At 44.9% G+C, this 15,503-nt stretch overlaps 1 protein-coding gene across 1 annotated transcript; it reads right to left on the bottom strand.

Annotated features, from left to right (window-relative positions):
- Positions 1–8,283: 8,283 nt before the first annotated feature.
- On the bottom strand, positions 8,284–14,411 carry ndufaf5 (NADH:ubiquinone oxidoreductase complex assembly factor 5). The gene is made up of 11 exons (XM_083971036.1): positions 14,148–14,411; positions 13,146–13,186; positions 12,930–12,993; positions 12,697–12,744; positions 12,237–12,340; positions 12,061–12,100; positions 11,099–11,296; positions 10,183–10,243; positions 10,007–10,090; positions 8,678–8,760; positions 8,284–8,481 (listed from the first exon to the last, which is right to left on the bottom strand). Exons 1-11 carry the CDS (start codon positions 14,373–14,375, stop codon positions 8,395–8,397), a joined length of 1,038 nt encoding a protein of 345 aa, XP_083827162.1. The 5' UTR covers positions 14,376–14,411; the 3' UTR covers positions 8,284–8,394.
- Between the last annotated feature and the right edge of the window lie 1,092 nt (positions 14,412–15,503).

The following is a 15,503-nucleotide window of genomic DNA, read 5'->3' as shown; positions in this document are numbered from 1 at the left end:
GCTCTTCCTGTCTCAGTCGGTTCCTGCGTCTGGGTTCTGGGCCACAGAGTAAACACACTCCGTCTTCGGCTTGTTGACGGTGCTGTACACAGCCATGCGTGTGTCTGTGTGTGTATCGGTGTGTGTGTCGGTGTGTGTGTCGGTGTGTGTGTTAGTGTCTGTGATGCTGGTGTAGTAGGGCGTCTCCACCTCCGGGTCCTGGATCTCCTCGTAGATCCTGTCGCCCTCAGCTGCTTCGCTGCGTCGCCTCCTCCTCCTCCTGAGCAGCAGCTTCAGGACCAACATGGCCGCCAGCACCACCAAGCCTCCCATCACCACAGCAACAGGGATCTTCCACTGGGCCTGGTCCTGGTCTAGGTTAGGACCAGGACCAGGACCTGAGCCAGTGGTTTTGGGCACTGAACACCCTGGCTGGGCCGTGGCAGCCGCCATGTTGGAGTCATTACTCACTTTCAGATAGATTCTATTGATTCTATTGTATTCTTTATTACAGAAATACATGGTTTCATTAGACTTCTGGACGTTATAAATGACCAGTGATCCGTCTGTGTTGATGTCATAGTGATGGTCCGATGTCTGTTTTTTGCCGTTCTTGATAAAAGTCTTTCTGCCCCCATGTATCCGACGCTCCCAGGTCACGTCTCCACTTCCTGTGTGACCAGGACACGGCAGAACAATGTCTGAGTTCGGCAGTGCAATCAGACACTGAGGAGGTTCTGTCCAATCACACAACAGGAAACAGGTCACATGTTTATTCCATGACTGAATTAACAAAAGAAGAAGTTTTTAGCATTGAAGCAGCATGTTGGTTGTTTTGGGTGGTGGCGTAACTTCACACAGGAAGCAGCTATAAATAAAACACTGTCCTGTGAAGCAGCTGTTTGTGTTGCATCAAACGCACAGGTTCAGCTTCACGTTGTTTACTCCAGTCAGACTTTAGACTTCATCATCATCCTAATCATCATCCTTATTTTAAGAAAAACATTCTTATTTAAGCAACAGCCTGGTAGAAAGCGAAGACTTAATGCTGCTTCATTGTGGAGCAGAGTGAAACCGACACGCACTTTTATCTCGTCTCATAAATATCTCTGGTGGAGCGACACAGGGAAATGAACTCTCAGCAGCGCAGTAAATAACAGCGTTCAGTGTCAAACCCGACCTGAATGCACAGAGCTCTGAGCTCAGCGGTGAACCAGACCTGAGGTGGGTTGCTTCTGCTTTCTTTTCACAGACACTCCAGAACCAGAACCAGAACCAGAACCAGATACATAAACTGAGGATGTTATTAAAAGTGGTGGTTTTCTTACCGATGGAGAAGCAGCCGAGGCGTCCGGCCAACAGAAGACTGAGGTACAACAACAACATGACAGCAGCCGGCGGACACTCACTGTGACGGCAGTAAAACACACTGTGTGTTTTATACAAGAGGAACTGACACTGTGACTAAGTGGAAATAAAACTCTCACGCTGTGGTTTTGTTGCTCAACTTCTAGAGAAACACACCACACAGCGGCAACATTCAACCCAACAAACAGAACCATGTTGAACCATCAGCAACGACTGCAGGAACAGTTCAACTGGTGAGTTTAGGTCACATAGAGCAGTGGTTCTCAACCTTTTTGGGGTCCGGGACCCCCTGCATATTTTTGATCGACCCTGAGGACCCCCCCCAATTTGCAATTTGATAGAAACAGGGGGGGGAAATGCATTTTAAATTGCATTATGGCATTTATTTACTCGTTGAGGCAAATATAAGCTTTCAGTTGTAACTTCCAGAACAAAAAATCATACTTATGCAGTGGCTGCAGACACCTTGAGGGACATTCAAATAGGCCTGATTGAAACTGAATTAACCTTTTTCCATAATAATTTGGTTGTTTAGATTTTATATTTTTATTTTACAGTAGGCTACTTGTGCACATCATTTTCAATTATACACATCTTTGGTGTTTTGTATGATATAAAATGAAAAATCTTGACATAGCCTATCATCATTTATCATCATCATTTTGCATCAGGTCTGTTGTGATACAAGTCACTGGTCCTGACATGTGTTTATCTTCTATAACACACATTGTACATCTCGGAGGCGACGTCTCTCCTCTTTTTTTCATCTTGAAAGTTGCAACAACAACAAACAGTTCAGTAATTCCAGCTCACGTAACAGGCGACGTCTTTCCACACACGGGCTTCCTTCGCCTTTCAAACGAGGCAGAGCTCAGTGGGAAACAGTAGGAGAGACACACAGGCCGAAGGCAGCGGGACACAACACCGGGGGAGAAGCAGGTCCGTGCGTGCAGCTGTGCGCCGTGGACGTGCACGGAAAAACAACCGCGCACCGCTATAGACCAGAGCAGCTTTTTTATGCAAATGAGAATGGCCGATGCATTCTGGGTAATTTAGGGGCAGCTACCAGCATCCCTCCATTGAAAAGTTCAGCCTAACTGGCTTGACAAACTAACTAACAAAAAAGTTGGCTATTAACAGATTATTAACAGACAACACTTAGCCAAAACCTCCCCGGTGATTCCACCAAATACGTGTAGATGTCTGGATAAGACATTTCTGGCCACTTTGTGGGGTCATTGATCACTGTGGGAGGCTAAAGGAGCATACCGGCATATTCATTAATTGTAATTTTTCAACATAGCGTGAACGGTGGGTTTCAAAGAGGGTGTCAAAATAATTATGAGACATAGTGCTACAAAAGAAACAAAAAATAAAACATTCAGATTAATTGTTAGTTAGTCTACGCTCCATCAAAACACAAAAAGCCACTGAGTGCAATGTAAAAATGCCGGTAGCTGCCCCTAAATTACCCAGAATGCATCGGTCATTCTCATTTGCATAAAAAAGCTGCTCTGGTCTATGGCTTTTGAGTTGGGAGCGTGCATGACGCGCGTCTACATTGAATGGGTTTGAGTGCGCGCAAAAGACGTTTAATCTCAATGGCCCCTCATGCATGATGCACAGTGCACACAGTTGAACCAAGGCGGCGGCCAAAATCACCCATAGCCTTTGCAGACAGGGAAAACCCTGCGAGTCCAGCCGGCGGTACTTGGGCGTTTCCTTATCCCAGTGCTGTGGCTCACAGGCACACACAAACACTTTGAGCGTGTTTTCGTGTCCCAGCGCATTGACTTACAGGCGCACACAGACGGAGAAAAACAGTACGCAAACTATTAAAACGCGTGGGCCGGATTGGAAGGTCCGGCGGATATTTTCACGGACCCCTTGCAATTACACCACGGACCACTAGGGGTCCGCGGACCCCTGGTTGAGAACCACTGACATAGAGAACAGTTTAGGTCACTTATAAAACAGTTTAGGTCATAGAACAGTTTAGGTCACTTATACAATTTTATTTATTTAGATCAGGGTTTAGGTCAAATGGCTTATACTTTCTACTTTTACCCTTCAGATATCACCTCATCTATATTATTAGGGCCACGGGCCATCGCACCGGGCACTGGTTCCAACAGCCTCCATATCAGTGCTTATAGAAAGATGATCATGTGTCTGTCTGATCAGCTCTTTCTTGACCTTAAGATCGTGGGTTTGATTCCCATGTTGACAGAGATGGCAAAACCGGCAGTAGCCCCGTGGGCCTTTCAAAGTTTCCCCAGAGGAAATTTTCTAGTTATTATTATTATAGACAATGGGCCTCATTCACCAATATCTTCCTAAGAATCTTCTTAGATTCTTTCTTAAGTTGTTCTTAAGAAGTTCCTTAAGAAAACCCTACGTCAGATTCATCAACGCGTTCGTAAGCCTCAGAATTGTTCGCAGCTGTGTTCTTATGCCATCTCCTCGTAAGTTGAGGGCGTGTGCCAGGTGAGTCTAATTAACATAGGATTAGCATAGGTAACTGCCCCATCAATGCCCGTAAAAGGGCCTGAGACTGCAGGGCCGTGTGCACACAGCACCCACAGGCACTGAGCAGAGAAGGTGAAGTGAGAAAGAAAGTTGAAATGCTCAAATGAAAATCTGGGAGGGAGCACCAGACTCCAAACGTAAAAAGAACTTTAGTAGTGAAGTGGTGCTACTGCGGCAGGAATGAGACAAAGAAACAAACGAAAGGCTTATATTTAGTTTATATTTTTTATATTTAGGCTATATTTAGTAGCGTCAGCAGTGGATGCAGCTCTTCGGTTGTTATCAGTGTGCCATCATAAATATCATCATATTATCACATATGAAAAAAAAACAGTTGTGTGTAGTGTGAACACTTACAGTAAGTGCACTGTTGCAGCCCGCAATTAGGAAAAAAAAATCATATCGGCAGCTGTATGTTGCGCACAACAACAACAAAGAACACATTTACCCGCCCCCCCCCCCCCAAAAAAAAAGAGAAAAAAAAAATTATATGAATTAAGTGTCTATAATGTTTTTTAAGAGACTGCAATAATTTGTCAATTATTACTAACTGCAGAACAAAAGAAAACGCTATAATCTGTTATTTTTGCAGAAGTCTCAGCACTTAAAAGTGCGCAAGTATACTCCTGACTGTTCGTAGATTTTGTTCTTAGTTAAGAACAAATTCTGGATAAGAAAACATTCATGAATGCCACAATCTTCGTAAAAACTTCCTAAGTAGGACTTGAGAACAAATTTGTTCTTAAGAACGGTTCGTGAATGAGGCCCAATGTTTTTAAGATGCCAGTTTTACATATATTTGAGTAGATTTAAACTTTTCAATTTCTTCATACTAATCTTCAATACTTGCTTCAGCTTAGTGCTGGTTCATCAGGTTAGCTGCAGGATTTCAACATTTCTTCTACCTTTTTAACATTTCTACTGTTTTTTGCCCTTATAAAGACATTCATCTCTCTGCCTTCAACTTTTATGTTTCACCTTTAGCGTCAGCCTTTTTCAACATTGCTTCAGCAGTTTCTTCAGCTCATTCAGCATTGCTTCAGCAATAGCGTTCAGCTGCTTTCAGCATTCACATGCATTTTCTGCAGGAAATGCTTTCTTTTTCTAGTTGTAAATCTTTTTCTTGATATTTACTCGTGAACATTATCAGTGCTGCTCCTCCCCTTTCCTCCTCCTCTTCTCCTTCTCTTCTCCCTCCTCCCCTTCCTCTCCATCCTCTTCCTCCAACCCTTTCTCTTCCTTTTCCTCTTCCTCCTTCTCTTCCCCATCTTCTTCCTCTTCCCTCCCCCCTCCTCCACCTCCTCCCCACCCTCACTCGTCACATCTACAACAGAACAGAAGTGAATGAGGTTTTTAAAGGATCAGCCTCACACCAAACACAGAATGACAGAATTACCCACAGTCCCATGCAAAGATCCAGATGTCTAATGTGGTTTATTGTCGTCAAATTAACAAATCAATTATCACTACATCATTATCATAACAAAAAACATTTTCATTTACAAATCATTGAATGGGTTGGCACCACCGCCCCTGGGAGATTTTATCAAAAAGAAAAACAGTGTGACAATAACTAGGTCAAACTGTGAGGTTAGGGTCAGGGATAACAGCATTTGCACAAAAGTTTTTATCGATTTATGGTTGCTCAACATACCGCTGGTAATAAGAGAAAGCTCAACATACGTAACATTTAAGAAACAGCTGAAAACGTGGCTCAGTAAAAGGGTAAGCATAGTCTTAACTTTTATTCTTTATTTACAACCATAGGCACTTTACCCTAAGCACTTTAAAATAGCACCTTATGAAAGATACTGCCTGTTAACACACTTTAATGAATCTCAAATAGCACTTCACAACAACTATGGTAAGATAAATGCACTTAAATTTTAATAATAATAAACTTTATTTGTTTGTGGACCATGGGACTACGGATGGAAATTATCTAGCAAAATCTGGCATATTTACATCAAATAACTGTTTTTGCATGTTCATGAATATGCAGAGTCCCATTTCAAATAAACCAATAAATGAAGAAAAAAAAATTGAAATGTGAGAGCTCATCTAAACGGGATGAGTTCTCCTCCTGACATGAATTATTTCTGGACTGAGAAGGAAAGGTCAGACAGCTCCGTCAGACTCAGGGTTTCTTCAGGTAAACCTGGTTATGTTCACAGAGTCTGTTACCATGGTGACTGACTCAGAGTTTCCCTCACGTCAGGGTTAACTTACTCTGAGTTTTCACATGACCCGCTTCCTGCAGCAATGCCCCCCAGGTTTCTCCCTGATGTTTCCTGGCTCTGGTTTCTGGACCCGAGTGTAAACACACTCTGACATCAGGTTGTTGACGGTGCTGTACAGAGCCGTGTGTGTGTCTGTGTGTGTGTGTGTGGTGCGGGTGTAGTAGGCCGTCTTCACCTCCGGGTCCTGGATCTCCTCGTAGCTGAGCAGCAGCTTCAGGACCAACATGGCTGCCAGCACCACAGTGCCTCCTGTCACCACAGCAACAGGGATCTTCCACTGGGCCTGGTCCTGGTTTGGGTCTGGGTTAGGACCAGGACCAGGAACTGAGCCAGTGGTTCTGGGCACTGAACATCCTGGCTGGGCCGTGGCAGCCGCCATGTTGGGGTCAGAGGTCACGTACAGAATGATGTTATTGTTATTACAGAAATACGTGGTTATATCAGAGTGCTGGACGTTATAAATGACCAGTGATCCATCTGTGTTGATGTCATAGTGACGGTCTGATGTCTGTTTTTTGCCGTTCTTGATAAGGGTCTCTTTGCCCCAAAGTCTCAGAAGCCACCAGGTCACGTCTCCACTTCCTGTGTGACCAGGACACGGCAGACAAACGTCTGAGTTCAGCAGTGCAGTCAGAGAAAGAATATCTGTCCAATCACACAACAGGAAACAGGTCACATGTTTATTTCACGACTGCATTAACAAAAGAAGAAGTTTTTAGCATTGAAGCAGCATGTTGGTCGTTTTGGGTGGTGGCGTAACTTCACACAGGAAGCAGCTATAAATAAAAAACAAAGAAAAACACGCACTCTCCAACAAAACTCTCAGGAACAAACTAAAGAGGTGCACGGCCAAAAGATAAACTTAAAGAAACAGAAGAAAGGCCAGCAGCACTCGTGTCCTTCTCATTGTCTTTTATTACATACTGCGCACAAACAGGTTCAGCTTCACGTTGTTTCATCATCATCCTTTATTTAACCAGGCAAAATTGCTAATAAAAACATTCTTATTTAAGCAACGGCCTGGTAGGAGGCAAAGACTTAATGCTGCTTCACTCTGTGTTTTTACAGACGCTCCAGAACCAGAACCAGAACCAGAACCAGAACCAGATACATTAACTGAGGATGTTATTAAAAGTGATGGTTTTCTTACCGATGGAGAAGCAGCCGAGGCGTCCAGCCAACAGAAGACTGAGGTACAACAACAACATGACAGCAGCCGGCGGACACTCACTGTGACGGCGGTAAAACACACTGTGTGGTTTATACAAGAGGAACTGACGGGGCGGTGTTTAGCTCAGTTGGTAGAGCACCTGCCCCATGTGTTGAGGCTATAGTCCTCACTGCAGGCGGCCCCGGTTCGAATCCCACGTTGAGCAGCTGGCCATATCCTGCGTGTCATTCCCCAACTCTCTGCCTCCCATTTCCTGTCTCTCTCTCTCAACTGTCCTATCCATTAAAGGCGAAAAAGCCCCAAAAAATATACTTAAAGACCGGGTAAACCAAGAATAAATATGTGTTTTAAAGGCCCCATGGCATGAAAAATGTAATTTTGGTTATTTTTTCATGCTTGGGGAGGTCTCTGGGCCACATATATACTGCCCCATGCATCAAACTGGTCATAAATGGAGAAACGCACACCGCCCATTTGTAGGAACTGTCTCTTTAAGACGAGCTGATAGCACTTCCTCCTTTCTGTGATGTCACACACAAGGTAGCTCCGCCCACCGTGACCAGTTTTTTTTTTTTCAATTTTTATGAATGCAGCTTAGGTTTCAGTTACTTGCCTGTGATTGGCCCGACCACATGCAACTTAAAAACAGTGAGCCAATCAGAGGAGAGGTTCTCATTCTCTCTTCTGATTGGCCAAATGACCTGTGCCTGCTAGAGCTCCAGAAAGAGGCAACAGAAAGGGGCAGTAGAAACCATATGAAGCAGATCACAGGTACTCAAAACCAATGATACATCTTGTTAGGGATATCAGCAGGTAAATAAACCCAGAGAAAAGTGCACAGCATGAGGCCTTTAAGACCTAATTAATATGTTGAGAAGAAAAGTACTGAATTTGGTTTACCCAGTCTTTAAAAAAAACAACAACAAGAGGAACTGACACTGTGACTAAGGAGATGAGGTGGAAATAAAACTCTCATACTGTGGTTTTGTTGCTCAACTTTATTTTAGAGAAACACACCACACAGCGGCGACATTCAACCAAACTACAAAACCCAGTGTTTTTTTTTAAATCAAACCTATTATTTACAGTCTGCAGGTGTCGGCCGCTCTACGACGAGTCCGTCGTGGTCGGTCGACTGATCTTTGACAAATCTCCAAAAGATGCGGTGGCCGAGCCTCGTTTCAACGGTTTGGCCTGAGGAAGAAAAAACAAAACAAAAACATTACAGCAGGAAACACAGCAGTGGTGCGTTCACTGTCTGTGGTTATCTTGAGTAATCATAGAGGAAAGAACCATGAGCACGGAAACAGGAAGTCAAACTGGAATCAATTCATTGATCGATCAGTTGTTTCTGAGAGAGCGGTAAGAAATACTCCTCAACCTGTCTCACCTGTGAGTCATGAGGCTTCCAACCAATCATGTAGAGGATCTCAAAGGTGGCAGGAATGGATCCGTCCTCGTCACCGTACATCTCTGAAATGTTAAAAACAAACAGAACCACGTTGAACCATCAGCAACGACTGCAGGAACAGTTCAGCTGGTGAGGTCAAAGTTTAGGTCACAGAACAGTTTAGGTCACTTATAGAACAGTTTAGGTCACTTAAGCCGCGTTTCCACTACATGGCACCGGCTCGACTCGACTCGACTCGGCTCTGGTACCAGGTACTATTCTAGAGAGCGTTTCCATTACAGGATAGTACCGGCTTTAGAGTAGCCGGTTGTCATAGCGACCGGCGGCGCTTAACAAAATAAAATGAAACTATAAACAGGATTTTCCCCGTGGTTATGCCACATTTTTAACTTAATTAAAAAGCTCCGGAGTAATTTGATAGTTAACTACATGACTTGTGACTTGTTACGAGCGAGAGCGGAGGCTCTCTGCCTTCACCTGGCCTCTCACGGCTGAAAACCAACCTTGCAACATCCGTTACCTGGCCGCAGCCCCCCGGTGTCCCAGCTCTCCTCTCCTCTCTGCTGCACCGCCACACAAACGAGCTCCGTAACTGTAAGCTAAGCCTTTGTTTTGGACAGTTAAGACTTCATATACACATCGTAACATCCTATGTGTTATATAAAGTTAGCCACCGCCCCGTATTGATTTTTCGCCGGCTTCGTTGTCAACAAACCCACATGGCCAGACGGGGAGAGGAGGGGAGGGGAGGGGCGGGGGGGACAGCGACAGCGGAAAAGCGACCATACTTGCATAGTTTGTTCATTTTAAAACATTTATTTATTGAAATGTGGTGATATCTGATGACCCGCGGCCACCGGTGACGACTCTCTGACCAATCAGCAGTCCGCAATGCTTACACGTCACATTTTAGTACCGCTTCAGCCGTTTTGGAACCGCGGCTGAGCAGGTACTAAAAAAATAGTACCGGGTACCAGATTCCAGGTACTTTTACGTAATGGAAACGCAAAAAGGCCGAGTCGAATCGAGCCGGTACCATGTAGTGGAAACGCGGCTTTATAGAGCAGTTTAGGTCACTTAGAGAGCAGTTTAGGTCACAGAACAGTTTCCTAACGTTCCTTCATCTGCTCCGTTACAACAGAACCCGACACTTTTCCATTGTTCCTCCTACACGTATCTATTCTTAGTTTCTGTTCCTCAGAAAGAGGAAGTGTGTTTATTCTCGGCTGATGTGTCACGGTGACGAACAAACGGCACCGGAACAGATTCACTGTAAAACAGGAAACAATCAAAACAGTTTTACGTCACCTTTATAAACGGCTGCTGCTGCCAACATGGTGTCTCTGTGCAGCAGGGACCGTCTGTTCCACGCACAGTTACTCTCCCCCATACCTGCACACACACACACACACATATCAGTAAAGCTGCACACACACCAACACACACATCAGTATATCTGAAAACACACACACACAGTCTTGTACCTTGTAAGTCAGTCATGACCTCAATGATTCCTGGGTAATGAACCTGAACTTCGTCAATATCCTGCAACAGAAACGCACAATAACATTTTAATGTCTGTGGTTGTGTCCGAAATCCCTCCCTCATCCCCTCCTCCCTACTCACTATATAGTGAATTCAATATAGTGGACTCACTGGTCAAATAAAAAAACACTTTTGGACACTACTCCGCCGCACAGTTAATGACGTATTACGTCGCGTAATTAAAATGTTCCGACTGCGATCGTAACAGCCGGTGTAGGTGCCATGGATACAACCACGGTAACGGCCGGTGTAGACCTACGGGTGTATAGGTACCAACATAAAAAGAGGAGTAAAGCAATATATTAAGCGGTAATATATATATTTAAGCATCAAAGATGTTCAATCAAACCCACATAGTTTGAAACAACGTTCACAACAACGTGTCACAACTAAGCATAAAGTCCGCTAGCTTAATGCTAACGTATAATGTAAAACACCATAGATGGGCTAACATAAATTAGCCTCGCTATCCAGAGTCTGTGGTCAGTTTATAACGCTTGTTAGGAAATTTGCTCTGACGTTTGTTGTGGGAGTCTGTGGAAGCCGCGACCGGACAACTCTGGCAGCCCGGACACATTTATTTGGTCGCTACACCGGTCGCTCTGGGCCGCTGTGGTAACGGCGATCCGTGACCGGAATGCATGATGGGATATCTTGCTCCGGTTAGTGACCATCGGATGTTCACTACATTTCGCGGTGAATTGTGGGATAGATTCAGTCACTATATATGAACATATGAACATTAATAATCACTAAACATTCGGACACCGCTACAACATGGCCTGGTCACTATATAGTGAGTAGGGGGGATTTTGGACACAGCCAGTGCGTGCATGCATGCGTGTGTGTGCTCACCACAGTCAGCATGTTGAAGCCGGCCTGGCCCAGCAGGTTGCCCAGGTCGGTGACGGCGGTGTAGGGGGAGACGTGGGGGGAGAACCCTCCCTCCCTCTCCGTCTCGGCGAGCTGCAGCGAACACCGCAGCTCGTAGAGCGTCTCGCCGCCCGCCATCGCCCCGATGAAGACGCCGTCCGGCTTCAACACCTGGTGGATCTGAGGAGAGAGAGAGACGCAGTGTGAGACTCCGCCTCAGGGCCGGCCCTAGGATGTTGGTGGCCCCCTAAACAAGGTTTCTGTTTGTTTGTGGCCCTGCACTCTAAGCGCAAACACCAAATCACTGCTTAAAACTGAATACAGACGTGTTTATGCCCTCTGAGGTTTGAGGCCATTTTCTCAATTTTTACATATTTTCTTAAATGTATCTTTTTAAGATACTTGCAGATGTAACAATACTCAAGTGTTTTATGTCTAAATATTAGAACCTCCGCTGTAAGCACACTGAGGCCAGTTTGTCCTAGAACACTGTAGAAAGAAATAATTTAGGCCAAATGCTGGAAATTTGAGGTCTGCTTTTTGAAAAATGTCAAATCCCTTGTGAAAACACTCCTTCAGTCATGAGAATGAACTGTTTTGGTGCTTGAAATAGGATATGAATACAGTAATAGATACGTGTAGAAAACAAGTCTATAATGACATTTTGTAAGATTGTTTTTTGAGCACAAATGTTGTCATTCTGCCGTTCTATTTTCACCAAATGTCTCAAATGTGAGATAAAAGAAGCTGAATATTGACTTCACGTTACATATAAAGCTCATAGCTGCACGTGCAGACCTCAGGATGTTTAAATGACTTGATGAACCCCGGTACCTTTCTGATCATGTGGCCCCCCACCTAACGGCTGTGGCCCTAAACCACCGCATAGAGGGTTTATGCCAGGGGCCGGCCCTGCTCCGCCCTCTAGTGTGGTGGCGTCTCACCTGTCTGAGCGCACCTGGCAGGTCGTTGATCCAGTGCAGGCTGAGAGCAGAGACACAGTAACATCATCACACACTAACACAACAGCTTCAACAGACACAACAGGTCACATAGAGAACAGTTTAGGAGCTGAGGGTTTAGGTTAACGCCACACAGAGCTGATTGGTCAGTGAGTCACCTGAGGCTGCTCATCACCAGGTCGAAGGTGTTCTCTTTAAACGGCAGGAACTCCTCGTCGGCCAGGACACAGGATGTCGGGACGTCGCTGGGACGGAGCTTCTGCTGCAGGACGGGACAGTAGAGACAGTAGAGACAGTAGAGTCAGTAGAGTCAGGGTCTACTGTGTCTTTACTCTGTCTTTACTGTATCTTTACTGTCTACTGTGTCTGTACTGTGTTTATTCTATCTTTACTGTATCTTTACTATGTCATTACTGTGTCTATTGTGTTTTTCCTATGTCTTTACTGTGTTTTTACTTTGTTTGTTGTATCTTTACTATGTCTTTACTGTGTCTGTACTGTGTCTGTACTGTGTTTATTCTATCTTTACGGTGTCTTTACTATGTCTTTACTGTATCTACTGCATCGTTACTATGTCATTACTGTATCTACTGTGTCTTTACTGTATCTGCTGCTCACCAGAGTCTTCTCTGAGATGTCGGTGAGAAACAGACGCTCCACGACGTCCTGAAAAACAACACACAAACTCAGACACAAGAAGTCCAGCTGCTGACACACACACACACACACACACACACACACACACACACACACACACACACACACACACACACACACACACACACACACACACACACACACACACACACACACACACACACACACACACACACACAGTGAACACTCTGTACCTTGTGTAAATGCTCTGCGATGTGACTCCTCCCACCGCCGATGTCCAAGGCCAGAGGAAACGTCCTGATAGGAGACACAGAGTCACAAACCTCCTCCACAACAACAACAACAACAACAACATCAACACTAGTGGTTATTATTGAAGGTTCTCCTGGTTCTGACAGTCTGGACCTGGACCTGGACCTGGTACCGGCCCGGTGGTCTGGTGAACCCACCTGGCGATGTCGTAGACCCGGTCGGCCACTCGAGCTCCAACCTGGACACAGAGAGACAGAGGAAAGACAGAGAGACCTGGGTCAGAGGGTGGTTCTGGTTCTGGTTCTGTGACTGTAACACCAGTGGGACATAGCCTATGTGTTTCTCTGTTAAAACTAAAAAAAGGAATTAACTCATCAGATCATTGTTTCAAACTGACATCACCACTACTCCATCTGTTGTTCAGTAGCCTAATACTGATCTAATATTGTTAATGGACTGAACTGAACCTCCCATACAAATACTTAATTACAAATAAAGTGAGAGAAGTGTCTTACAAGCTAATTCATAGATATTACCCTGCCAAACATTATTTGTTAAAATTTAAGAAAGATTTGTGTGTGAACTGTTCTCTGTGTGAGTCTGAACCTGTCACTCCACTGCCACCTTCTGGATAGAAGTAGCCTAGTGCGTTACATCACTTTGAAGATTGACTCAGATTTTTCTTTAGATTGGAACAATATTCTACTTTTTGGTGTCCATGATGTCAAAAGTAAGACACAGAAAGAACTGTGTCATAAACTTGATAATAGCCTAATATTAGGGAAATATCACATCCACAAAGCTAAATTTAGTCACTCTAAACCCTGTTTAGTGGCAGTCCAAAGGGAAATGGAACAGTAGGCTACATGCAAAGTATCTGTGACTTGAATAAGAAAGCTATGAAAACATATAATTTGTGCTCTTTATTCTCTGTATTTATTTAATAGTAACTAAATACTCTGTTTTTAGTGTTTGTTTTTATGCTTCTCTCTTTTTTCTTTTTTTTTTAATGTTTTGTCTTTATGTAAAGCACACTGAGTTGCCTTTGAAATGCGCTATATAAATAAAGATGCCTTGCCTTGCTTTGCCTTGCCTCTCTGATGTAAGGTCTTAGCTCTATCTAAGTGATGTTGTTGTCATGGTTACGGGTGACTGACTCGACCCCTATCTATCTGGTCCTCTGGTCCTCCTGTCCTCACCTCGTCCCTCAGGTAGTCGTAGTGGTCCCGGTCCCGCAGCGCCGCGGCCCAGTTCTTCTGCCTCCTCTTCATCTGCCGGTCGAACACGTTCATGGAGCCTCTGCTGGCCGCCGCCGACAGCCGCCTGCAGCCGGTCTGAGGGCTCCTGCAGCCGGCCTGAGAGCTCCAACAGCCGGCCTGGAGGCTCCAGCGGCCCCGCAGGACTCTGCAGCACACGGAGCTGCTCATAGCGCCTCTAGGAGCTGAGGACAGGGACAGAAGACAGAGAAGACCGACACACACAGACAGAGAGGACTCCTCCTTCCTGTTGTGTCCTCCACACTGTGACCTCAGGAGGAGCAGGAGCTAAAACCTGGAGCTGGATCACACCACACTGGAACCGGACTCAAACCTAAAAATCCACTGAACCGTGAAGTACTCAGTGGAGATAAACAATCTCTATGAATGTTTATGTTAAAGCAGAAGTAAGTGATATTTTTGTGTTAATATAAGTCTTAAATAGTTGTATCTTCCGACAGCAATCACTTACATAGAGGGTTTGGTCTGAAACACGGGTCTGTCAGTCACTCTGCTCTGCTCTGAGCCGAGGAGAAAACTTTCCTTGTATCCTACAATTTTTATCCAATGAGGAGAGAGAACGGCATAAAGGGGCGGTCCTCTCTGTGTGTGCAGCCAAGGGATGCGCGTGAATGTGGTGACGTAGGGACGAGGGCGGGGACTGCTAACTCCATCGGCTGACAGGAAGTTAGCCAAAACCACCGGATCGCTTACTTCTGCTTTAAAGCAGATATCAGCTTCACGGCCGTTTCGGCTAATGCTGCGTTCAAGGCAGGCTTTTGAAACCGTAAGTTACAGCTTCAAGTCACAACTACGACTTGGTAGCGTTCCAGGTAACCCGTAGCTCGTGTTTTTACCATCCTGTTGTCTGTGAAAGTTCCCTATAACGGCCACTCGTAACTTCCGACCCGTGAACTCGTACCAGATCGAACTGGTATGACTTCACAGGAAGGAAAAACACAAAGTACGAGTTTCTTTGAACGCACCATGAGTTAGCAGCCCCCGCCCTTGTCAGGCATCAATTGGTCCTCGTGCTACGTCACCACATTCACGCGCATCCCTTGGCTGCACACACAGCCCTTCATGCCGTTCTCTCTCCTCATTGGATAACACTTGTATCCCACAAGGAAAATTTTCTCCTCGGGTTACAGCAGAGCAGAGTGACGGAGAGACTCGTGTTTAGGCTGAAATACTTCATGTAAGTGATTGCTGACGGAAAATAGGACTATTTAGGACTTATATTAACAAAAACATTCCACTGATATCTGCTTTAATCTGTAGCCTATATAAATATTGTAT

Source organism: Trachurus trachurus, assembly GCF_905171665.1.
Source record: "Trachurus trachurus genome assembly, chromosome: 1".
Classification (NCBI taxonomy): domain Eukaryota; kingdom Metazoa; phylum Chordata; class Actinopteri; order Carangiformes; family Carangidae; genus Trachurus; species Trachurus trachurus.
This window is presented reverse-complemented; position numbering and strand designations above follow the sequence as displayed.